Source organism: Rhizophagus irregularis, chromosome 8, assembly GCF_026210795.1.
Source record: "Rhizophagus irregularis chromosome 8, complete sequence".
NCBI lineage: Eukaryota > Fungi > Glomeromycota > Glomeromycetes > Glomerales > Glomeraceae > Rhizophagus > Rhizophagus irregularis.
Window position 1 is genome coordinate 2,607,711 of NC_089436.1, and position 25,272 is coordinate 2,632,982.

A 25,272-nucleotide genomic window follows, 5' to 3' on the forward strand; every position below is an offset into this window, starting at 1 on the left:
TAAAGATAAATTAGTTTTAATTTCTTAAAATTTAGAATATTTATATACTGTACCTCCAATTACTCTGAATTCAAAACAAAAAAATTCATTTTCAAATTTAGCGCGGAAGAAATTTCATTCTACTATCGAATAAATTTCTTTGAAGTCCGAATATTCATAGCATCTGATTTCTTTTTCAATAATGAAATTTTCTAATAAATTATTACTGCCATTTGTTCCGTAAACTTGTCCCTCTTTTGCTTAAGTACTAATGTTTTTAAAGATTTTAAAAGAAACTATTTTTTCGGTTTAAATTGAGCTTTTTTAAATGCTTTTGGCTCTTGTGTATGACTATAAGATCATTTTGTTGATTTTTCTTTTATGACGTGAGTGTTGCAATTTAAAGTTTATTTTAAAAAAATTAATTCTTACCAAATATATAATAATAATATACTAATAATATTTGTAATATATGTACAGTACTTAAAAGTATTTCCCAAATGTATTTTTTTCAGAAGCAAAAAGCAATATAGTACAGCAGACTATGCCGACTAAATAATTATATTACAGAATTCCAGTAACAAATCCGGTAGAATGATATTCACAAAATTTAGATTCCATTAATTAATTTCATTTCGAACACTGTACATCAGAAATCTTTGAGCAATAAATTCAACTTTACTAAGAATTGAAGAGTCTCCAGAAATCAAAAGATTACTCGAAAAGTAGAAGAAAAAATTTCGGAATTTAAAAAAAAAAATGTTTTACGCGCAATAGCGTACATACATAAAACCTTAGATTGTTATAATTTTATAATTTTGGTAAAAAAAAAGATATGAAAAACAAAAATAACTGAAAACTTAAATATTTTAATATTTGAAACAATCATGAAAACCGATTTTCTCTTTAAAAAAAATAAATAATGGAATTATGTTATATTTTAATTTTATTATTAATTATTTTTTTTTTTTACTTTATATTAAAGGAAACACTAATTATTTAAACTTATAATAAATTGTATTACGTGTTTAAAAATCAGTTAAATTCAAAATAACATTTACGCATAAGCTCGAGCCAAGTTGATAATTTAATTATTTATTAATCTTCCTATTACTTTAAATCAAGTTTTTACTTTTTAAATTTTCAGTTGTTTCGAACAATGCTTCTGATTTTGGTGAATTGATATTTTTATTCACAATATCATGTTATTACATCATTTTGTACCGTTTTATGATTTCTCAGTAAATATAACTACCAAGCCCGTTCCTTTGACAAAAATACGGAGAAAACCCGAAAATAAAAAAGGATAACCGCGAATAAAAAATTGAAATGTTATTCCACATTCTAAAAATTCGACTCTCTAGAATTGATAAAAGTTGATTGAATTTTTTTACCTTGTCGACTTCACGACTTTTAAAACAGTTTGATATACTATTCAATAAGAAATCCCGCACGCGTAACATGTAAACAAAAAAAAAAATGAAATTTTTTCCAATCTAGCTTATATATACGGTAAATGAAATAATTATTAATGGAGTTTAAATCTTATTCAAGTTAAAAAACATAATTACGTGACTCCTTTATGGTGATAATTAGTCCGAAGTGTAATGAAGGACTATTATTATTACGAAAGATGATACAAAAGTTATGTTACGTAAGCGGACAAAATGGCACTTTGGATTGTACATCATACCGATTTCCTACGTATTGTTTCACTTATTTTGAAATCCAGAAGAAATTTTTTTCGGTATTTTTAACATATATCGAAGTTTTTAAAATTGGTTGAAATTTATGGAGGAAAAAGTTCTAAAATGTCACTTTTTTAAACGACAATTTTATTAATGTATATAATAAAATACATAAAAAAGATATTTTCTATGCGTCCGTAACAATAATTTAAAAGATTATTATTATTATTATTAGTATAAATAATTGGTCTTTGTTTAGGTTCTTGATCCCAACATTTTATGTAAAGTTCTTCATATTCTTTAGGTGTCTCGGGAATTGGGATTTCACGTTTTCCAGCACAAATCAGTGCAACCTTTTCATTTTCTGTAAGACAATCTTCAAATGGAGGACATCCACTAGAAATTTCCCACATTAATACACCAAAGCTATAAATATCTGAAGATTTTGTATATGGAAATTTAGAATCTAAAATTCTTTTAGGTTCTACATAAGCTATATTACCAAAATTGCCTATATAAGCCGAACTTTGATTTTGAATCTTCGAAATACCAAAATCTATTATTTTGGCATTATTTTCATGGATAACTATATTTTTAGAATGCTAAAAAAAAATAAATTATTTAAAATAAATTATTAATGATAATTACATGACCAGATGATTTAGTAGATTGCTGGTAACTTCTCAGTTTACTATGAGAAACGAATTTGACTACTTTATAGCAAATTTTTAATCTTCGCCGTAAACTGTGAAGTCTGATAACATGTAAAAGTGTAATACTATTATAAATACTTACCAGGTCTCTATGTAAAACATTTTCATTATGTAAGTAATTTAATCCATCTGCAATTTGAAATGCCAATCTTTTTTTATCTTCCCAAGTTAGTTTTTTAAAATTATCTTTAAGATAATTTCGAAGGTCACCACCATTAGCATATTGCATAACAAGTAAGTATTCTTTTGTCGTAACGTCTAAATAAAGTAAATTATTATAAAATAAATATTTTCAAATTTCAATTAAAAAAAAAATGGTTTAAATTAATTACCTTGGACCAATCAAACGCTCAGATGAATAAGGTTTAGTAAATATAGCGCCCAAAATCTAAAAGTAGGAGAAAATTTCGTAAAAAAATAATTCTAATCATGTGATCTATAATTTACCGTGCGTTTTTTCCCATAGTATAGCGAACGTTTTTAAATTTTTTTCATTAGAAACGAGAAATTTTTTCTCTTTTTGTAAGAATGGTTTTCTTGAAAAATTCGTCTTTTCGTAAAATCAAAGTTTTGGTTTCATCAAAAAATTTGTTTTTTCCTTATTTAAATATACGGTAGTTACTTATTAGTATAATTATGATTGATAAAAAAAAACTTTTTGAAAAAAGAAAAAAATTCTCACAATGTATTTTTTTTTCAAATAAAAGAAAAACTTTTGCGGCAAGGAACTTTTTTAATAAAAAAGCAAAGTGTCAACTATTATGATTTGATAGAAACTAAATTTATCGATCCAAATTCTGGCATGGAATTTGGGGCATTCAAAGAAATGATAGAAAATGATATGCTTAGAAATTTACTTTTATTAAAATAGTGGCATTGAAACAAATGTGGTTAGTTATCTAATAATTTATTTTTGAATGTTTTTTAATTTAATTATGATTAATTTTTATCTTCTTGCAAAAGAAAATTATCATTATTTCATTTTAATAAACTTTATATAAGAATCATTCATGTTTCAGTATTTATTATCAAAACATCAAAATTGAAACATAATTTTACGATATAAGGGCTTCTCGATAATCTATTTCTTGTTTTTTATATGAAATTTATAAATCGTGGTGTTCAACACCACAGTTATATGATTTATTTATTTTTTTTATTTGCTACTCTAACTTTTTATTCTATATTATTAATAGTCTAGCTGAGCTGATTCTATTAATTTAAAGGAGAATTTGTATTTTACGCACCATGCTTATAATGCACCCATGCGCAGTTTTTTTTATGTGCATGATAAAAAAATTTATACACGATCTGATGTCCCATGTTGATAACGCAGTAAAAATTTTGTACAACCTTTTAGACTATTTTGATCAACAATTAAACTATTTTTATTCCCACACTCTCTCTTCGCTATTTCCTTCCCTTTTTTCATCAAATACTACTAATATGAGTGATCCAGATTCTTTTTCAAACGATGATGAATTTTTTACCAATGATTTTACTACCAGATGACAGATGATAATTTTAACTTTAATGGTAATCAATATGTTTCTCTTAAAAAGCAACAATTATATTATGTTAATATACGGGGATTGACTAATAGCAGATTGCTTGCAAGAGTTGTAACGAATCTTTTATTATTTTACTTGAAGAGTATATTAACAAAAAAAAATAGGGTTTACAATCTGTATCAAACCATAATATAGATACGCAAGAAGTAGATCAAGAAAATGTTATTTCAATTGGAAATCCTATAATTCGACGTCCTAAAGGAAGACCACCTGGAACTGCGAGGTTTAAGGGACCTTTACAAACTTTCAACTCAACCCAATGAAGCTCCTACAAGTCGAAATGTGGCTTATGCAGTAAGAATGGTCACAATCTTGCTACTTGTCCAATGAATCATCGGAAAAAAAGAAGTAATGAAGTTTTGAACTAGATGTATAACATTGAATTTAATAGGGTAAGTGTTTAAGTTAGAAGCGTTAGATTTGGAGTTGCGTTAGGATTAGGGTTAGGATTAGGTTAGGTTAGGATTAGGTTGGTTTATTTAGAGGATTGAAACAATGCTTTTTAACTCAATTATTTTATCAATTTTGTAGGTGCGTTTATTTAAGTCCAAATTTACACAAAGATAATCTTTATTTATGAAAATTATTCTATGCATGTTTTTTTAATTATATTTACATGAGAATTTATAAAATATTATATAGGGTGCGCACAAAATAATATACGCGTCACCATTAATTTGTAATAAATTTGTTAATTTTTATACCACGCGTAAAAGTAATAAGACTTTAAAATTTTATATAATTTATGCGCCCCTGCATTTTGCGCAGGTGCGTAGGAATTTAAAGTAAAAAAATGTTGCAACATATACTTCACTTATATTTTTATGTTTTTTAATTTTTTTATTTTTTTTTATTTTGCAAAATTTCTAGTGCAAAAAAAAATAGTATTATTCAAATCCTTTTTTCTGACCATTTTCAAGGGTGCTGGGCAATTTTAATTAGTACAACTTGTTTAGTTTAGGCTATAGTTTTTGTGAAATCACATACTATGGCTAGTGATGTGTTTTAGTAAAGTCGTTTATTATTATAGTTTTTTAGAACATAATTTGAATACTTTGCTTCTGATTTTGATAAAGTGATATTTTAATTATTAACCAATATGTAAAATTTTTATTTCAAAATATCCTGTTCTAGATATTCTAAATCATTTTGTTACCCCTTTACAATTTCCAGTAAATATAACTAATCCGCCGGTTTATTGAAAACCCGAAAATAAAAAGGATAATAATGATGGTGAACGAATAAAAATAATGGATAAGATTGAGTTAATTGAATTTTTTGCCTTGTCGACTTTTAAAAAAGTTTGATATACTAATCGATAAGAAATTCCGCACGAATGACATGTAAACAAAAAAATTTTTTGAAAAAGTAAATGAAATAATTAAAAAAAAAGAGTTATTAATGGAGTTTAAATCTTATGTTATTACGCGATTCTTTGTGGTGATAACAGATAATTAGTCCGAAGTGCAATGAAGGACTATTATTCCGAAAAATGATACAAAAGTTATGCATCCTTAAGTAATCGGACAAAATGGCACTTCGAATTTTATAATGATCTTCGTTTCCTACGTAATATTATGTAATGCCTCACTGTTTTGATAATTCAGAAGAAACTGTCTTTCGGCATTTTTAACATTTATCGAAGTTTTAAGCAATTAGGAAAAAGTTCTAAAAAAAAATTTTTAAACGTATATTCCCAATTATACAAGATTAATTATGGATAAAAAACTTTTTATATATGATGTTAGTTTACTAATCACGTTTTACTAATTTGTTTCTGTGCGTCTGTAACAACAATAAAAAGATTATTATTGTTTGTTATTGTTCGGGATTTTACTGACCGATATTTTTATGAGACATCCAATACTTCATCCAATATTGAAATTAGTAGCATTGATTCCTATTGGTCATTCCTAATGACCGACAAGTTATTGCCTACGATTTCTCAACTTCCCACGGGTATTGCCATATCTATTCTCCATCCAATAAAACTATTTATTATAAATAATTTATTTTACTGACATATTTAAATATTTCGTAATTATTTTTCATGAACTAATAAATAAAAGGTTATAATATACAGTAAATCATACAAATTATTAGTCAATAATTAAAAATAAAGAAGTTGAATTATAAATTAAATTTAAAAAACTTACGACAGATATAAAGATGAAGTTGATTTTACAGCTTGTGAATTATCTGTAATTAATGTTTATCATAAATTAATATATACTCATTTAAAATTGAGTATAAAAAACAAAAATATTTATCATTATATTTATACCTTCAATTATTTTATTTTTAACATTAACTCCAAACCCCATTTTTTCAAATTCTTCAAGTACTTTGCTAATAATTGGTCTTTGTTTAGGTTCTTGATCCCAACATTTTATGTAAAGTTCTTCATATTCTATAGAAGTCTCGGGAATTGGAATTTCCCGTTTTCCTGCACAAATAAGTGCAACTTTTTCATTTTCTGTGACGCAATCTTTAAATGGAGGACATCCACTAGAAATTTCCCACATTAATACACCAAAGCTATAAATATCTGAAGATTTGGTATATGGAAATTTGGAATCTAAAATTCTTTTAGGTTCTACATAAGCTATATTACCAAAATTGCCTATATAAGCCGAACTTTGATTTTGAATCTTCGAAATACCAAAATCTATTATTTTAGCATTATTTTCATGGATAACTATATTTTTAGAATGCTAAAAAAAAAAAAATTATTTATGATAATTACATGACCAGATGATTTAGTAAAATTGCTGATAACTTCTCAGTTTACTATGAGAAACGAATTTGACCACTTTGCAGCAAATTTTTAATCTTCACCGTAAACTGTGAAGTCTGTTAACCTGTAACACTATTATAAATACTTACCAGGTCTCTGTGTAAAACATTTTCATTATGTAAGTAATTTAATCCATCTGCAATTTGAAATGCTAATCTTTTTTTATCTCCCCAAGTTAGTTTTTTAAAATTATCTTTAAGATAATTTCGAAGGTCACCACCATTAGCATATTGCATGACAAGTAAATATTCTTTTGTCATAACGTCTGAAATAAAGTAAATTATTATAAAATAAATATTTTCAAATTTCTTCAAGTAAAAAATTATTTTAAATTACCTTGGCTAATACCCAAACAACGTATGATTCTATCACAATAATCAAAATGTAAATGAATTTTTAATTCATGTATGAATGCGTTTAATATATCATCTCTAACAGCATTTGTATTGGTTAGCTTCTTATAAACAACATAGTTTCCTGTTTTGTTCCAAATAGCTTTCATAATAAGTCCAAATCCTCCCTTCTTAAAAAATTCTGGTTTCGTCAATTCATTAAATGGTATGAAATTAACAACTTTATTATTCAAGGCATTTTTAATCCATTCGGTTGCATCATCATTTAGATTATTATCTTGAAAATTATTAGACGATCTTATCTGATTAAGAGTTGAAACAACTTGCTGCATATTTGGACGTTTTTGTGATTCATAATTCCAACATTCTAAATAAATAAATAGTTTAGTATAGTTAGATGTTTGAATTATTGAATCAAATATTATTAATATTATTACCTGCATATAATTTAATATATTCTTCTGGAGTTCCATCAATAATTTTTTCTCTTTTTCCAGATACTATATCCAATATTAACTTCACATTATACCCTTCATCGCGGAATGGTCGATATCCACTTGAAATTTGCCATAAAAGTATGCCAATACTATACACATTAGATGTTTTATCTAATTGGAAATTTTGATTATTAAAACTTCTTGGATCTGTATAAGGCATGATACTAAGTATATGCAATGTATTGCTGGATGATTCTGGTATTTCTTTTGATAAACCAAAGTCTGCCAGCTTAATGCTTTTTTGATGTACAAGTATTTTATTGGCATGCTATTTATTTTATTAAATAAAAGAAAAAAAAAATTAATAATTCGGTTATTACTCGCATAAAATAATCAATTTATAAATTAAAACATAACTAGATTTTGATGAATAATATTGTTATTATGAAAACATGATACAGCGCTTGCCAATTGTAAAGCCAAGCTTAGCTTATCATTCCAACTAAGTTCATTAAAATGCTCATTTAAATAAGTATCTAATGTACCATTGTCAGCATATTCTAAAACTAATATGTATTTATTCATGTTCATTTGATCAACTAAAAAAGGGTAGAAAAAAAGAAAAATTATATGAAAATAAAGTAAAGTAATTAATTTAATGATGGTTTTTTGGTCATACCGTTTTCCATCTTCGTAATTCCGTAGAATTGTATAATATTCTCATGGGCAATAAACTGATGCAATTTTATCTGAGAAAATATTAAGTATATTTTACTTAATCGATGCTTCAGAATATGTTGAATGTACTGTAGGCAATTAAAGCTTTAATATATACCTCACGAACAATTTCACAAAGAGTTGTTTCATCATTATTAAAAGATTTCAAAGCGAATAAATCGTCAATATTTTTCAAAGTAGCACGGACTATACTCCCAAATGAGCCTTTTTTTATTGATTGGATGTTTTTGAAGTCTGAATATTCATAGAGTTTGATATCTTCATTGTCAATTGATTTTTCTAACCAATATTTATCACCAATATTATTGATGTTATTTATTATACTTATTGGATCAAATGAATTAAATGAACTTTTTCTTGATCGAATTAATATATTTGACGAATCTGATTGAGCATGTTTTTGATTTTGTGAATTTAGGCTGATTTCTATTTCATTAACGTCCAAATATGATTCATGATTTGATACTAATTCACTATTTAAATCCATGGTTCCCTTGCTTTCATGATTTGATAATAATTCACTATTTAAATCCATGGTTCCCTTGCTTGATTCCGAAGTGATTGAAATTATTTCATATTCTTCTAATTGATCGTCTGCATTATTTAGTTCACAAGAAACTATGCTTGTGAGAGCTGAGAAAACATCTTGCACATTTGGACGTTCATTTGGTTCATATTTCCAACATTCTAATTAATTAAATAATTAAAATATTAAAATATTTATGATCTTTGTAAAACATAATTTACAATTATTACCTGTATATAAGGTACTATATTCAACAGGAGTTCCATCAATAATTTCTTCTCTTTTCCCATTTAATATGAACAACATTAATCTAGCACCATAATCATCTTCACGAAAAGGTTTATATCCACTTGAAATTTGCCATAATAAAACTCCAATACTATATGCATCAGATTTTTTATTTAATTTATATTTTTCTTGGGTATCGAAACTTTTTGGATCCACATAGGGTATTACACCAAATATTTTTGGCATGTCACTCGATTCTTCAAAATTTTTTTTTGATGAACCAAAGTCACACAGCTTTATCTTATTCCGATGTACAAGAATATTATTTGGATACTATAATTAAATAAAGGAAATCCATTTAGTACTAATTAGGATTTCTAAAATGATTAAAATAATTAATGAATCAACCATTACCAGATCACGATGAATAATATCAAATTCATGCAAACATGTCACTGCACTGGTCAGTTGCAATGCTAATTGATATTTGTCATGCCAATCAAGTTCATTAAAATGGTTTTCTAAATAAGTTTTTAAAGTACCACTATCAGCATACTCCAAGACAAATGAATATTGTATTGGATGTATTGAATTTTCTAAACGTATATATATTTTTTTTTTTTAAAAAAAAAAAATTATGTCACTAAAAAAGGTAATTTATGTTAATAATATAATATATTATATGATAAAGTATACCTGTTCTTTCCTTCGTAATGCCATAGAATCGTAAAATATTTTCATGAAAATCAACTCTTCTTTGTAATTTTATCTGCAATAGAATTAATATACATACACGGTATTATTGTTTATTACAAAATTTTATTATGGAAATATCAAGTTTATACCTCATTAATAAACCCCTTTAGCGTAGTTGGGTAATTATTATGGAAATGTTTTAAAGCAACAATATTACCAGTATTTTTATAATTAACACGATAAACGTTTGCAAAGGAACCTGATCCTATAAACGTAAAATTTTTAAATTCCGAATAGTCGTAATAAATTAAATATTCGCTGGAAATTTTTTCTTCTAACCAATCTATATAAATATTATTTGACATTTTGATGATTTTGAGTTTTAAGTAGTTTAAAGTTCAATAATTATTTGATCGGCGTAATTTCCGACATATAGTATTGATGTGATTGGATTTTGGAAGCTATTGGAATCTTCCAATTCTTCCAATTCCAAGCCAATAAATTTTTATTGGAAGCCTCCAATGCACATCACTGCAGTATTGTATGGTACACTACTTTATCTCGCAACGATCATCGGAGATAGTCCTCCATTTTCCAAAATTATGGAAGGGGAAAAGTATTTTATTAAAGTTTCACGCCATGTTCATTCTTAATTTTAAAAATATAAACGTTAAAAAAATGTTGGAATTTTTTCTTTTTTTGATAGTATACTACCATAATAATTTTGTTTAATATTATATTGCTATTATAATCGTTATCAAAATATTACCTTTTATCCGGTATCACGTGATTTTTTATAATTAAAAATGGTTATAATAAATTGTGTATCAGGGCAAAAATTCGTGTATCAGGCGATGTTCAAATCACGGGATACCGGATAACTATTAATTATTCAATTATTATTATACAATAATATGTAATAATCGCATTATCGGGCTTTTTTCTACATCTTTATTCGGCATAGTATACTGTATACTCATATTCTTGTGTGTATTTTAAATATATTAATAAAAATGTTTACACCGGTCTGAAAAAAAAGAAAGAAAAGGAGTGACAGGTGATGATGGTAATATTGTACGATAAACTACTAAGTTATAAATTAGTAGCAGTAGAATAAGTAACTATTTTCTACTGGAGTTTCATTTTTCCTTTGATGTTACATATCATATTACTTCAAATGAATAGAAATATTGTGATTATTTGATAATGAACTATATTTTAGGATCTCTATAAAGAATATCTACAATGTGTAAATAACATCATGCTTCGGATGATAATCTATTCATATTTTTCTTTAATCACTATAAACAATGAAATAGAATTACTAGACAAGGAATCTTTATATAAAATATTTTTGGAAAAATGAAAAATGAAATTCCGTTTTTGTATTAATGTAATCGAATATTGATAACTCTTCAAAACCATCCAAAATTTTTTATTATTAGATAATTCCACTTTTGATAATAATGAAAGAAGATGATCCATGAATGTTACAACAATGATTCTGTTAATCTTATGAAACTTTATATTTATTTTTAGTTCAATTCAAACTTTTGAATTAAACACAAATATAATTAATTGGTTTCCTAATTTATTGTTACAATGTGTTAACTTATATAATAGATCTTTATTACATGGACTTAATAACTATATAATGTTAGTATGCTATCTTATCATAAAAATAAGAAAGAATAGTCTCTAGATTAGATGTAAATTTGAATTACTCCTATTTGTTAGCAAAAATAAGAAATTTTAGTGGGACAGGTTTATTAACAAAAAATAAGTATAATGTATTAATTTCTGCAACAAAATTCCTTCTAATTAAAGAATTATTTAATATTAAAATTAGTAATTGTAATTTATAAATATAGTTTTTTAACTACCTTTTGGAACTAAGTCTAATATAATTTTCTTTAAATTGATAAATAATAGTTTATTAAAAGATAAAATTTCGTTTCATGAATTTACTATGCACGTTGGATTTCATTTATTAATAAAATTCATAGTAATTTGCCCCGGTTCTTATACGGATTGCCAATTAATTTATGATTAAAAGATGAATTAAAAAATAAATAAAAGATGAATTTTAAAACAACAGATAAATTAGAATAACAAACAATGAGATATGTAACAATTATTAAATGATTATATTAAAAACTTAATTAGATTATGATTATAATAATGAAGTAACATATAAATTATCATTTTAATATTTTAGTTCTCCTATTTTATTTTATTTCTTTCTTTTTATGTGTAATAAATTTTACTAAAACACATTAATAAATTAAATATAAGTAAATTAAATACTGTCTTCAGTACATTATAGTTATAAAATAGATAACAATGATGTTGAAGTACATTATTAAAATTTGTTAATTTTAATAAAGTAAGAAGCTATAATATTTACTATACATACTGAACAGATGAATTACTTACTAACATTATATTAGTCCGAAAAATACTGGACAGGTTATTTATAGCATTTCATAAAGAATTTATCAGCAAAGACACTTATTCTTCTTGAGGAGCTGGTAATGTCCAATGCGTTAAAAATGTGAAAATATTTTGATCACGATTAACTGATAAAAATATATATATATTTTTTCAATAACATTTTATTTTTTTTTACACCTTCCATAAGTTTTCGATCGTTCAACCATTTTAAAAATGACAATAATAAATAGCAAAACTCTTAATTGAATAAACTTCATATTTTCTGGCAATAATTTATGAAATATTTATAATTGTCTAATTCTTTTATTTCCTATCTGAAATAATTATAAACAAATTTATAATTTCGAACAAATTTAAGGAAAAAATATATTACAGAGTGTTCATTAAATCTCAACTAATAAATTCCTTTAAATCCTTAAAAATATTCCATTACGGTTGGAATTAGTAAATTCGAAATTATACAAAATATTTTCATAACAATTTATAATGTCGTTTGTTAACAAAATTTTACCTACTGTACATAAATTTCCGTATTTGCTAAAGGAGGAAAATTTCCCCTTCTTTAAAAATGTCGGAATCCCATTTTATAGAATGAAATTTGTTTCAAAATAAAATTTCTCTATTATCAATATAAGTTCAATGGATACAGCTGATATTAGACTGGATAAAGACAGTATAAAGACCTTATTTTATTAATTGCATAATACCGTGAGTATTTTATGCGATACTGCGATACGTGGCCAAAATTAACCTAATTCAACAAATAATTATTGGGATATACTCAAAAGGGTACCTACTATATAGGGTAATGTTAAACGAAATTGAAGATGATGAATAAGAAACATCAAAAAAGTATGAAAATTTTTAACCCAATAATTTCTACAAGGAGATTCTGATGCTCAACAATGTTAAGCCTTCACTTTTTTTTAACAAGATAGTAGATCAAAAAGTTGCTGCGCATTTTAACTTGAAGTTATACTTTTAAAAAATAAATTCATGAATGTTAATTTATATCTAGTTACTTTTTTAGTTAATTTTACTCGTTTATATAAATAAAAATCCAATGTAAGCGAGAAAACTAAGATAAATCAGACTCATTGTAATATAAATTCGACTTATAAGATCTAATTCAAAAAATTTGTGATCTCAGATAACATAAATAAAGCTTGGTTACATACCAAATAAAGTAAATTAAATTATTAAATTACTAAATTACGTGAAATAATCCTAAGATAGTGACTAAAATTATCACGTGATTGTACGTTAAGTTAATCATGTGATTAATAAATCTTTGTAATATATTCAAAAAAAAAAAATTTTTTTAAAAAAATAGGTCCTCATTTTTTCTTGACTCATCGAAAAAAATGGTACGTATTTGTGAAAATTAATTTATAATATGAATTAAAAGATCAGTATAAGAATTATGAATAAGATGGATATTTAGTTCAATGAATAAAATAATTTTATTTTTATGAACAAATTCATTTATACTTTGTGAAATTCACAAAAAAAAAAATATTATTAGATTTATATTTAAAAAAAAAATTGATCTATTATGATTTTATTTACAAACGATAATTTCTAATAATTATTTATAATTTATATTTATTAGGTGAAGAAAGAGGCAGCTAAAAGCACTAGTGGTGGTAAAAACAAGAAAAAGGTATAATTCAACTCAAAATAATTTTTTCATATTTAAATCATTTTAATAATACAATTTTTTTTTTACTACTTTTTTTTTTTAGAAATGGTCTAAAGGAAAAGTCAAGGATAAGGCGAATAATGCCGTAGTTCTTGACAAAGCCACATATGATAAATTATTCAAAGAAGTTCCAACTTATAAATTGATCACTCCTTCTGTATTGGTTGATCGACTTCGTGTTAATGGTTCTTTAGCTAGAGTTGCTATACGTGAGTTAGAAGAAAAAGGTTTAATTCGCAAGATATCCACTCATGGTTCACAACTCATTTACAGTACGTTTTATTTTATTTTATTTATTTACTTATTTTTATATTCAATTTTTTTACGTTACTGATGCGTTACTCATCCCTTTTTTTTACAAAAAAAAATTTTATAGCTCGTGCTACTGCTACAGCTGCAATGGACAAGCCCGAGTCATAATATTTTAATGTCAATATATTCAAATTCGTTTTATTTTTTTCTTTTATATTTTTATTGTTTTTTTTTCTTTTTAAGAAACAATGAAATTAATTTCATTTAAAGAAATGTATCGGTTTCATAGTTTATCCTTAAAATAAAATAAAACTTTATTGCAAATTTGTAAAATTTAGTAAAAAGAATTTTTTATTAAATGATGTGTGATTTTATTATTTTAAAATAAATTATTTTACATCATATGATATAATTTTTTATATATTTGGTTTTTGACTACGTCTTTTAATATTTCTCCTTATTTTTTGAGCCGCATTTCCAACTCCTCCTCCTGATTCAATACTCATGTAAGGAGCTCTTTTCCATTGAACACCATGTACTCCTAATGAGCTATTTTTGGTATGGTCTAACATAAGCCATACTGGAAGTTCTAATGTTCCTTTGACTATAGTATTGGTTTTAAAAAGAACTGATGAAGGTAATGGCGTGAGGATATGAAATGTATGAGATGTTGGATCAATGGATCTTATTATGGCTAATCCCAAACAAGTATATTCAGTTGGTGAAGGTGGTGAAAAATCTGGACAAGGGAAATAATTCGGAATCTGTTTATAATAAATGAAAGATATATATAATTAATAAGTTTACAATAATTAATGAATTTAAAAGTTTAACATACAATACGTGATTCCTGTTCTTTTGATTCACTCATTTCTACGTCAACTTGTTCACTTTTATACGAATTATCAATATCGCCAATTAATCCAACAATTGAACCATTTAACGCGTATAAGAGTTGACTTAAAGGCACTTCTCCAGTTAGCATAAAAATACCCTTGGTCAATCCTTTCCTCCAATCTAAACACCATGGAACCCGACGAACCAATGGTTGATCAAAAGCCCACCATTTCACATTTTCTTGTTTTACTGTCATGGCACTTGTTGAATAGAAATATGAAAATAATGATAATACTCGACGATCAGATGCTGAATACTTAGAAGGTCCAGGGGTATCTATCATCTCAACAAAAGAGACTTTGGGTGGTTCTTGGTCATTAGGAGATACAACATATTCAGGGAGTGGTGGAAGGTTTTTATTCGTGATTGTTGCAGAATAAAACTGAAAAATATGTGATGGCTTAGCAGAACTAATAATATGAAGATATAAGTCATAACCCATGCCTATATGTGTATATTTTATTTTAATGGTTAGTAATACATTTAGATTATATAAATGGATTTTATAGTAATTCTTGTGAATTCACCTTTGCTCCATCCATGGGTATTAATAATTAAAGGAATGCGTATTTGTTCGTCTCCATACATTCCATATTCTGGTCCACAAGCAATGTCACGACGATACACTGTAATTAATTCGCGTAAACAATCCAAATAATAGTCCGGATCATCACGTGGAGAATTATGTCCAATGAAATATGATCTATAAGGTTGTTGTATATGCGTAAATGGAGGACCTGCAAAACGATATTAAGTCAATTAAAGAGATCAAACAGTTTTGTTGATATAGTCAACTTACCAAAAATAGGAGAATCTAATATATTAAGTGACACTAATCCACAAGGAGTGAATTCGGATTGTCCAACATCGCTTTCAATATAAGCGACCTTGGGGCATCTTAAAAATAAAAGATGTTAAATTATTAAGTCATCATTTTCATCATCTTTTTTTATGAAAAAATAAATGAACGTACATATTCAACATGCTATTAACCAAATATCTAGAAAATGTTGATTTTCCCACATTTTTATGTCCACTGATTATTGAAATAGGCGGCAAAGCTATTAGTAAATAACTGAAATGTAAGTAAGATATAGGTATAAATAAATAAATATAAAATATATAATAATGATATTACTGAAGTCCAAAATATCAGTTACAAGCTGATTTGTTGAATTCTCCCAGGAATGGGGGATTTTGAATGCTGTCATTCCTGGAGCTACTTCAAAAATCTGCCAATATGTAAAATTTGATTTAGAATTCGAAATTCTTTATATATATATATATATATACTTATACTTACTGGATAAAATCCTTTGATATTAAAAAAATCGTCTTTCGATTGTTTGATCTCATTATCTTTTTTTTCATTATTATTCGCAAAGTTACTGGAAAATATATTATTGTAACATGATGCAACGTTTTCCACGTCTTGAATACCACACCATGAAATATCTAGTAAAGCAAGAATTGTATCATATCCTCCTTTAGACAAGTCTATATTTGATAAAAGCTTGTTGATTATCGATTTTGTTTTTGAACAAGCTATTATTCCGGGATGTGAAATTTTATGTGTCATCTTTTGTTTTTCCACTGATTCTATTGCTAATAGTGAATGCGTTTTTGGAGAAAATACTGGATGGAATATAAGGCTAGAATTTAAATCGATTTGTAAACTTTCTGACACATCCTCAGATGAAACGCCACATAATCTATAACCCATAATAACAGCTTCTCCATAAATAGATGCAACAAGAACATTCCCTCGAAAACTTATCGACTACGAATCATGTATAATATTATTAAGTAGTATTTTAAAAGAAAAGCTAATAAATATAATAATTTATTTTATTTTACCTCGCCACGTTTCATAGCAACCAAACATAAATCAAAGTTATCATCTTTTTCTTCATAACAAACGACGTTCGAAGATGAAGGATTAAAACGAGAAACAACGAAAGAATCAAGGATCTCACTTTTTTCGTTCTTTTTAAGTGTTTGAGATTCATAAACCCTTTCATTTAAATCCCCTAAAGATCCATACTTTTCTTCATTATCAGTAATCATTCCGATATCTTCACTGTCATTTTCAAAATCTGAGAGTACCTCAACATCTATTTTTCCACGCATAGATAATGCGCTAACAGGGGAACTTTCTCGTGATGATAATTCACGATTTTTTGACGTAGTTATCATCCTATCAAAACAAAAAGTTATGATACGACATTTTTTAAAAAAGGATCAATTTTAAAAAAGAACAAACAATCACTAAATGAATGTAGTTCAAAAATAATTCAAATATAAATTTACCCATTTTCATTATCATTTATTGATATATCTACCGTTTTTTGATCAATTACATTAAAATTCTTATTATTTTCGCTTTTTGCTTTATTATTTTCTTTTTTTTAAAAAAAATAATTTTTATTTTAAAATTATTAATTATTAGGAAAAATATATATATACAGAGTCATATCAATAGTTTTTTTTTAACTTTACGTAATTTTTTTTTTGTAAAAAAGAGAATTTATTTTTATCTCACACCTTACTAATTAATCTATATTTAAAAATAGCACACCTACAAATTCAGCCGTAGTCTTTTGTTTCTTTCTTCTACGACCCATAATTCTAGCCTCGAAACTAAAGAGATTTTTTTTTTTTTTTTTTACTAAGTTATATATTATTTTGGAACCAAGCCACAAATGACGTAATTGATTGACAGCGGTTATTATTTAATTCGAACAACTTTTCAAAGTTTTTGATAATATTCAATCACCTTTCAATCACCTTGAACACTACGACAAAATGCCTCCAAAGAAAAATCAACCATCTGACAAAACGAAACAAAAGGAGAAGCAAAAGATCATTGAGGATAAGACTTTTGGTTTGAAGAATAAGAAAAAGTCTGTAAAAGTCCAACAACAGATCAAACAAATTCAAAGTCAAGTGATGTCAGCTGGTAATCGGAAAACTATGGTATAGTTGATCGTACTTTTTTTTTCCTCTCTTTTATTTTTAAAAAATTATACCTTGAAATTAATTGTTTAATATTTCATTAGAAAGAAAAAGAAACTGAAAAACAGACTATCGCTAATAAAAAACTTGCTGAACAAAAAAAGAAAGAAGAACTTAATGAATTATTTAAACCAGTTCAAGTACAACAAAAAGTACCATTTGGGGTCGATCCTAAGACGGTGTTATGTCAATTCTTTAAATCTGGACAATGTCAAAAGGGAGATAAATGTAAATTTTCTCATGATTTGAATGTTGAAAGGAAAAGTGCGAAAATTGATTTATATACTGATTCAAGAAATGAGGAAGATGATAAGAAAACTGGTAAATAAATAATTAAATAATTATTTAAATTTATTTCTTCTATAATTTGTTGTGTAAAAAACTTATTAATTGGTTAATATAGATACCATGGATAAATGGGATCAAGAGAAACTTGAACAAGTCGTCAAATCAAAACAGGGCAATCCTAAAACTACAACGGATATTGTATGTAAATTCTTTTTAGAAGCTATTGAAAATCAAAAGTATGGTTGGTTCTGGGAATGTCCAAATGGAGGTGAGATGATTCTTAATTTGTTCGTATTAGTTTATTTTTTCAAATTCTATAGATTTGCTTTTTCACTTTAATTTATATAATAATTTGAACTTATTAATTAAACAAAATTTATTAGGCAAGAATTGCAAGTATAGACATGCACTCCCACCTGGTTTTGTGCTGAAAAGCAAAGCTCAAAAGAAAGCAGAAGCGGAAGAGGAAGATCAAATTACTATTGAAGAGTTCTTAGAAACAGAGGTAATACATCCTGCAAAGTGTTATCCCTTGTGTTGATAAAACGTATTATTTAGTTACTGATGATTTTATAAACTTTCAAGCGTCATAAATTAGGATCGAACCTCACACCAGTTACCCTTGAAACTTTTACTGAATGGAAAAAGAGTCGCAAGGCAAAACTGGAAGCTGAAGAAGAACTTAAAAGATCCGCTAAAGAAGCAGCTTTCAAAGCTGGTAAAGCTCAAGGCATGTCTGGTCGTGATCTCTTCACGTTCAATCCTGATCTTGTAGAAGATTATGATGATGATGATGATGATATTTTCGATTTATCTGGTTATAAACAAGAAGTAGAACAAGAGGAGGAAGAAAATTCTGAACAAGCTCTTTATGAACAAACAGATGAAGTAAATAAAGAAAATATTGAGGAAAATCCTTATGAGGAAGGTAGTAGTAGTAGTACCAGTAATAATAAAACAGAAAACACGACGACAACTCTTATCACTGAAGATGGGTTAGAAGTTAAAGAGGATTTGTTTGCGGCAGAAGAATTGGATGACTTAGACGATGACGACGATGAAGATGAAGAAGAATGAATTGTAGATGTAAAGTCAAATTTCATTATTAGGTTATTATTGAATCATCATGATAAACAAATAATGGGACAAAACATTTTTCTTCAAAATTATGCATTTGACATAACAGCAGAAGTTATTTTTGTTTATCAAATATTTTATTATAAAAAATATAGAACTAATGGATTCTTTAACTTTATTAAAGTTAAAAAATGTATCCGTAACTATTTAATTGGAAAATGTATTTTTAACGTTAAGAAAATTAATATAAATTAGTATATCCGATTTGTTTTTGTTGAATAAACTCTTATGATAACATATCTGTCATTTATCCGGATAGTTGCAAGAATCTGTAGAAATATACGCATTTTTCTGATACCAATTCTTTGTCAGTGACACCCCATTGAATGTTAAGATTTAAGATAATATCAATAGATTTTGTGTAATTAGTAGATGTAGACGTCTAACAAGAGTTTTTTTTTAGCAACCATCAATCTATACTCAGCCACTAATAATGCGAATTAACCAAAATTTTTTTGTAATATTATTAAAAAAATTTTTAGATACTTTAAATAAAAAGTTAGACTGATAATTTATTTAGACAGTTAATATTGATTTTCGCGTAAAAATATTTTCCTTTCATAAAATAAACTTTTTATTTAAATAATGTAAACATGTAGTGATGTAGATCATGAAGTCATGTAGACAAAACAAAAAAAAAAGATTTAAAATTTAAAAACAGGTCAATTTGACAGTAATAAAGGCAGTTACTGTATATATCCCATGATTTAATAAAATCCTGAGTTATGATTGGTTAATCGTAATGTCACGTGATGAACACCTTATCAGTTACAAGTATTAAATCAGGAGCCGTTCCGTCCTTTCGTTTCTCAGACGGAATATATCATTATAAAGTATAAACTCCCTTTTATCAATATTGTTAATTATCGTGAAAGAATAGTCAATAACCCTAAGAATAACTATTACCTTTGCTAATATATTCACAAATCACCACTTTATTACTCTTTATTTCTATTTGAATGAGTAGCCGTAAACAGCCGAATGGAGAGATAAGGCCACAAGAGTAACCGGTAAGTTTAGTTACTTTATATAGTCCGGCTTGTCTATCAGACTTAAAAGCAAACCTATCTTTTTATGTTTTATAAATATGTGAACTTATAATTTTTAATTTTCTTTTTTCTTAATAAGCTTATTTAAATATATCTTCACGTCGTTTTCAGAACGCTTTGTACCAATTTACTGACAGTTGGGATAGTCTAGCTCGGGATATTCGTGAAATTCATAAAAGAAATGCGTCGATCCTAGGTTTTGAAGGACTTTATCGTGATGCATTTAATATGGTGCATCATAAAAATGGAGATAAATTATATAATAGTGTAAGAGAAATTATTAAGTAAGAAGTTGCTGTCTCACAAGTAGTGCCGGCATTCCCTCTTTCAGGTGCAAGTAGTTCACAAACAAACCCTAATGGAGCTGATGGGGCAAATTTCTTGAAAGTTTTAAAACCTGTTTGGGAGGATCATACTACATGTATGCTTATGATTAGAGATATTTTAGTGTATATGGTAAATTAATGATTTCAAGTAAAGTTTTGTAATTATTTCTTTTACGTAAATTATTTTGTGCGAGGAAAATTTTTTCCTGTTATAGGCTACATCTAATATTTACACTATAACTATAACTAAAGGATCGGGTTTACACAAGAAATGCGAACGTTCCTCGTGTTTATGATCTCGGATTGGATCTATTTAGAGACATAATCGTCCGATCACCGAATTATCCAATTCAGACTCATCTTCTTGAAGCACTTTTACAGCAAATTAAGCTTGAACGAGAGAATGAAATTATAGATCGTACTAATGTGAAAGCAGTAATTGACATGTTACTGGAATTAACTGACGCGTCGACCAAAGATACAATTTATGCAATTGATTTCGAAAATAAGTTCTTAGAAGCAAGTTCGGAATACTATAGAGTTGAGGGAGTAGGAGAATATGATACTTCAGAATACATGAAAGAGGTTAGAAATACATACATACATACATACATGCATGCATACATACATACATACTTATAATCTCATCTTTTAGGTAGATAAGCGACTGAATAAAGAAGAGCAGCGTATAGTCATTATCTTTCACCGACTACAGAACCAAAGATTCGTAATATTGTAGAAAAGGAGTTAATTTCAAAACATTTTAAGACAGTGATTGAGGTGCGCTTTATAGTATAAAAATTTTTTGGTTTTATATATTACATGAAATGAATTATTATTTTTTTTTATTCCAGAAAAGTTTAATTCCTATGCTAAGAAACGAAAAAATGGATGGTAAGTTTCTTGTATTTATCGTTCAATGATTATTATATTTTTGTAATGTTATTTATTTAATTTAGATCTTGGAAGAATGTATAAATTATTCGGGCGAGTTGTAAAAGGTCATGATGAAATGAAATCTGCTATTAGTGATTATATACGTGAACTTGGTAAAGCGATTAATGAAACAGTAACAAGTAATACAACTGCCGAAGGTGGTAATGCTGCGTCTGGTGATAAACAAACCGAAGTTACTGTTGCTTTAAGATGGGTACAGGAGGTTCTAGACCTTAAAGACAAATTCGATAAAGTTCAGAATTTAGTTTTATCTAATAATAAAACATTTCAAACATCTTTTAATGAGGTTTGTCAGTACAAATGTTTTATGTTTTATATTTATATTTCTCAAGATGATTATCTTTTTTATTAATGCTTATAAATTTTTTTTAAAAGGCTTTTGAATATTTCATTGATAAGAATCCAAAATCATCCGAGTTTATAACATTGTTTCTTTATGATCATTATACAAAAGGATTAAAGAGGGTTAGTTAACGTAATATTTATTTTCGTTAAATAACGTTCATCTTAAGTAATTACCAATTTTAAAATTTTAGGAAGAAAATGATAGTGTATTGAATAAAGCTATTACATTGTTCCGCTTTATTGTCAGATCGAGAGCTTACCACAAAACTAGATGAGATGTCAATAATGCGAGAATATCATCTAATACTCTCCTTAAAAGTTATGAATATTAAGTTTTTTCTATTGTAGTTTAATATATGTAAATATAAAAATAAAAGTTTACAGATTCTAGAGGAATTTGTTATGTGTTATAAAAACCAATAATATATTTATCTTTACCTCTGCTTTTTTTACTTTTATCTCTACCCATACCTTTCCCTTTCACTATATTTTTTTTTATCTAGCTACTCTACCTTTACATTATACTACATTTTTATAATATATTTTTTTAAGGATGTTAATCATGTTATTACTTGGCGACCATATCACGTGATTTAATGAAATTTTTCTATTGATGTATACGAAATTTATGGTTCTTTAATTCTGGCCAAAATTAATGTGATCTTTGGCAAAATTACATGTCAAATTATTAATGATATTAACGGACCAATTAAAAATTTTGTTTAATCGCTTGGTCAGAAATAAAAAACTACGTCATACGCGTGCGATCTTTTTTAAGACAGAAATAATCCTATAATCTTTACTGACTTTTCTCTAAACTGATTTTTGGTAACAAAAACTGAAAACAAAAACTATGAACGTAACTAATTTTAATAACGAAAAACCTAAGTTTGAATATATGGAAGATGTTAGTTGGTTCATGTCGGTAACGCCAAGTACTCAACCGCCACAAACCAAAAATTATTTAGTTAAAAAGAGTGGTGGAATTAAAGTAATTATTATAAATTTGAAGTGGATTATCATATTTATCATATTATCTTTTTAGCGCGTTTATAATAATAAAATATCTCGTCTATTAGAAACGTTCGTTCGTACCAACAGTGCCAAAGCCTTTCAAATTTTATACTGAATTGCGGGCCAATGACTCTCGTAATAAAGAAAATTCTCCAAAATCACCATTTATTCCTTTAGCTATCAGTGTGCAACAATTTTTAGAAAATCCAACCAGATTCGATGCTAAGGTATCAGATGATAATACGTTTCAAAAATCAACATCGTGATTTTGAGGCTAACAATCGCCTTTTAAAAAAAAAAGTCTGGTAAAGTACGTTCAAATAACTTAACTATACCGAAATCTCCGCACTTACGCACTAAATATAGGTCTAAACCCACTACGTAAGTTATACGTCACTAATTAATTGAAGTTCGAATAAATAAAATAAATACGAAAATCAATCATAAGTCGGGTAATTAATTATTAATGTATTTGATTATTGTTCAGTATATTACCTACAGAAGAGCGCAAAATAAGGGAAATGAGAGGTTATAAATTCAAAGCTAACCCATTAGATCGAAAGGTAATTGTTCGTCTGAGATTTTACGCATAAAACATCGTTACATCGTCTCTTGCTTTAAATTTTAAAATCCTCTTTTAAAGATCCTTGAGAATAGGAATTTGGGAATCCCAAAAGTACAAAAGCCAATGCCGACTGTACCATATTCACCGGCCATAACGAAACCTAAGCCACAAAGACCGAAGAGTCCTTCACCACCGCATGTCATTAAAGCTAATCCCGTACCCGATTATAAAGAACCATATAGACCGGTGATTGAACACCGGTTAATCGAATTACCAATGTTTAGTTTACCTAGTGAGGAAATTTCCAAGAAGAAATCACAAGAAATTGAAATAATGATTCGTCAAGAAAAAGAGAAAATGGAAAAGATGCGCGAATTTAAAGCGCAACCACTTCCTACTGGTTCCCCTGATGTATGTAACCATTAAAATGTATTGTACGTACTAGAATAAAATAAAGAATTATTCTAATTATTCTTCTCTTTTGTTTTAATGTTCCAAGTGTCTGCCTACACGTCCTTATTATCCACCAACTCACCCAAAACCATTTACATTGTTAACTAATGATCGTGGGGAAAAATATCAAAGAAAATTTTATGAGAAAGTGAGAAAAGAGCAGGAATATGTCAAGGAGAATCGATTCCATGCACAACCTCTCCCCAATTTTGAGCCCAAAATTCCTAGAAAACCTGAATGTCCTCCACCAACAGAACCAATTGGTTTTTTCTTTTTTACTGATACTCGTATGAAAAAACGTCATATTTATGACGAACGCAGAAGATTCCGAGAGAAGGAAGCTGAAGAACAAAGAATAGCAAAGATCAGGGAGGAAGAGGTAAGATATAAGAACTAATTCATATTATCGATCTTTTTTCGATATTTAACTTTTTATGCATTTATGTTAATAATTAAAGGTACGCAATATGAAGGAAATCCGTCGGTTGAGAGTAGATTTAGTTCATCACGCTCAACCTATTCGATATTATACACCGATAAATATACAACCATCGGATAAAAAACCGACAAGACCAATTTCTCCCATGATCGGTGAAAAACGACGTAAATACATGCGTCAAATCCCATAGATCCTCTATACTCGGCCATTTTATACTTTTAAAAATTTTAACCAATAACTTTTATAGATACATAGATACTGACCTTAACTTTAAATAGTTGCGTAACAATAGCAACATGTAGATCAGTAGATCACAAAAAAAAGATTTATTATCCGTTATTGTTCAGTCGATTAGGATTTTAATGACATTGGTGATTGGTCACCGCAGTATTCCATGAACGAACTATAACTCGGTTATTGGATGGTCTTCTCTATTCCCCCATCCAATAACTATTATTTATAATTTAAAAATCAGATCAATTTAATAGTAGTAAAAATGTGTAAATAAAATAATTCCTAATTTTCTTTTACGTGATTTATAAATTCTAATTTATGATTGGTTAATAATATTGTGATGCATATATCATCTGACACTTTTTTATCATGAATTCATATAACTCCCACTATAAATTATCGTGAAAAAATAGGCAATA

General features: G+C 27.0%; 7 protein-coding genes across 7 annotated transcripts; 4 read left to right on the forward strand and 3 right to left on the reverse strand.

Annotated features, from left to right (window-relative positions):
- Positions 1–1,801: 1,801 nt before the first annotated feature.
- OCT59_028464 (uncharacterized protein) lies at positions 1,802–2,609 on the reverse strand (the record flags this gene model as incomplete). Its single annotated transcript, XM_025329799.2, has 2 exons — positions 1,802–2,269; positions 2,463–2,609. 2 exons carry the CDS (start codon positions 2,607–2,609, stop codon positions 1,802–1,804), a joined length of 615 nt encoding a protein of 204 aa, XP_025180024.2.
- Positions 2,610–5,896: 3,287 nt separating this feature from the next.
- On the reverse strand, positions 5,897–10,091 carry OCT59_028465 (uncharacterized protein; the record flags this gene model as incomplete). Its single annotated transcript, XM_066147305.1, has 13 exons — positions 5,897–5,942; positions 6,108–6,150; positions 6,236–6,665; positions 6,838–7,013; positions 7,085–7,468; positions 7,539–7,866; positions 7,956–8,137; positions 8,218–8,287; positions 8,374–8,963; positions 9,033–9,363; positions 9,445–9,626; positions 9,727–9,799; positions 9,876–10,091. The coding sequence occupies 13 exons, from the start codon at positions 10,089–10,091 to the stop codon at positions 5,897–5,899; spliced, it is 3,051 nt and encodes a 1,016-aa protein (XP_065994024.1).
- Positions 10,092–13,504: 3,413 nt separating this feature from the next.
- Positions 13,505–14,556, forward strand: OCT59_028466 (40S ribosomal protein eS25). Its single transcript, XM_025316678.2, has 4 exons — positions 13,505–13,547; positions 13,793–13,843; positions 13,926–14,154; positions 14,259–14,556. Exons 1-4 carry the CDS (start codon positions 13,545–13,547, stop codon positions 14,300–14,302), a joined length of 327 nt encoding a protein of 108 aa, XP_025180021.1. The 5' UTR covers positions 13,505–13,544; the 3' UTR covers positions 14,303–14,556.
- Positions 14,475–17,673, reverse strand: OCT59_028467 (uncharacterized protein). The gene is made up of 10 exons (XM_066147306.1): positions 17,610–17,673; positions 17,342–17,432; positions 16,889–17,228; positions 16,335–16,811; positions 16,170–16,263; positions 16,005–16,092; positions 15,831–15,928; positions 15,559–15,768; positions 14,973–15,475; positions 14,475–14,898 (listed from the first exon to the last, which is right to left on the reverse strand). Exons 1-10 carry the CDS (start codon positions 17,653–17,655, stop codon positions 14,551–14,553), a joined length of 2,295 nt encoding a protein of 764 aa, XP_065994025.1. The 5' UTR covers positions 17,656–17,673; the 3' UTR covers positions 14,475–14,550.
- Positions 17,674–17,791: 118 nt separating this feature from the next.
- Positions 17,792–19,734, forward strand: OCT59_028468 (uncharacterized protein). Its single transcript, XM_025316676.2, has 5 exons — positions 17,792–18,007; positions 18,091–18,367; positions 18,450–18,602; positions 18,718–18,839; positions 18,920–19,734. Exons 1-5 carry the CDS (start codon positions 17,837–17,839, stop codon positions 19,409–19,411), a joined length of 1,215 nt encoding a protein of 404 aa, XP_025180019.1. The 5' UTR covers positions 17,792–17,836; the 3' UTR covers positions 19,412–19,734.
- Positions 19,735–20,196: 462 nt separating this feature from the next.
- On the forward strand, positions 20,197–22,423 carry OCT59_028469 (uncharacterized protein; the record flags this gene model as incomplete). The annotated part of the gene is made up of 11 exons (XM_066147307.1): positions 20,197–20,203; positions 20,449–20,481; positions 20,600–20,716; positions 20,810–20,976; positions 21,099–21,431; positions 21,502–21,532; positions 21,619–21,626; positions 21,701–21,740; positions 21,806–22,089; positions 22,179–22,268; positions 22,340–22,423. 11 exons carry the CDS (start codon positions 20,197–20,199, stop codon positions 22,421–22,423), a joined length of 1,194 nt encoding a protein of 397 aa, XP_065994026.1.
- A 578-nt stretch (positions 22,424–23,001) lies between these two features.
- Positions 23,002–24,809, forward strand: OCT59_028470 (uncharacterized protein; the record flags this gene model as incomplete). Its single annotated transcript, XM_025310681.1, has 7 exons — positions 23,002–23,139; positions 23,228–23,389; positions 23,464–23,543; positions 23,650–23,725; positions 23,806–24,138; positions 24,227–24,559; positions 24,639–24,809. 7 exons carry the CDS (start codon positions 23,002–23,004, stop codon positions 24,807–24,809), a joined length of 1,293 nt encoding a protein of 430 aa, XP_025180017.1.
- Positions 24,810–25,272: the final 463 nt, after the last annotated feature.

Excerpts from the sequence above, each read along its gene's own strand:
- OCT59_028466 (XM_025316678.2), top strand. Across the intron at positions 13,844-13,925 it reads GTGGTAAAAACAAGAAAAAG|AAATGGTCTAAAGGAAAAGT; the intron begins GTATAATTCAAC and ends TTTTTTTTTTAG. Across the intron at positions 14,155-14,258 it reads TGGTTCACAACTCATTTACA|CTCGTGCTACTGCTACAGCT; the intron begins GTACGTTTTATT and ends AAAATTTTATAG.
- OCT59_028467 (XM_066147306.1), bottom strand. The coding sequence starts at position 17,655 with ATGGGTCGTAGAAGAAAGAAACAAAAGACTACGGCTGAATTTGTAG. Across the intron at positions 16,093-16,169 it reads AACTGATATTTTGGACTTCA|CTTTGCCGCCTATTTCAATA; the intron begins GTAATATCATTA and ends ATTTACTAATAG. Across the intron at positions 15,769-15,830 it reads ATTAGATTCTCCTATTTTTG|GTCCTCCATTTACGCATATA; the intron begins GTAAGTTGACTA and ends ATCGTTTTGCAG.
- OCT59_028468 (XM_025316676.2), top strand. The coding sequence starts at position 17,837 with ATGCCTCCAAAGAAAAATCAACCATCTGACAAAACGAAACAAAAGGAG. Across the intron at positions 18,368-18,449 it reads GGAAGATGATAAGAAAACTG|ATACCATGGATAAATGGGAT; the intron begins GTAAATAAATAA and ends TGGTTAATATAG. Across the intron at positions 18,603-18,717 it reads CTGGGAATGTCCAAATGGAG|GCAAGAATTGCAAGTATAGA; the intron begins GTGAGATGATTC and ends AAAATTTATTAG.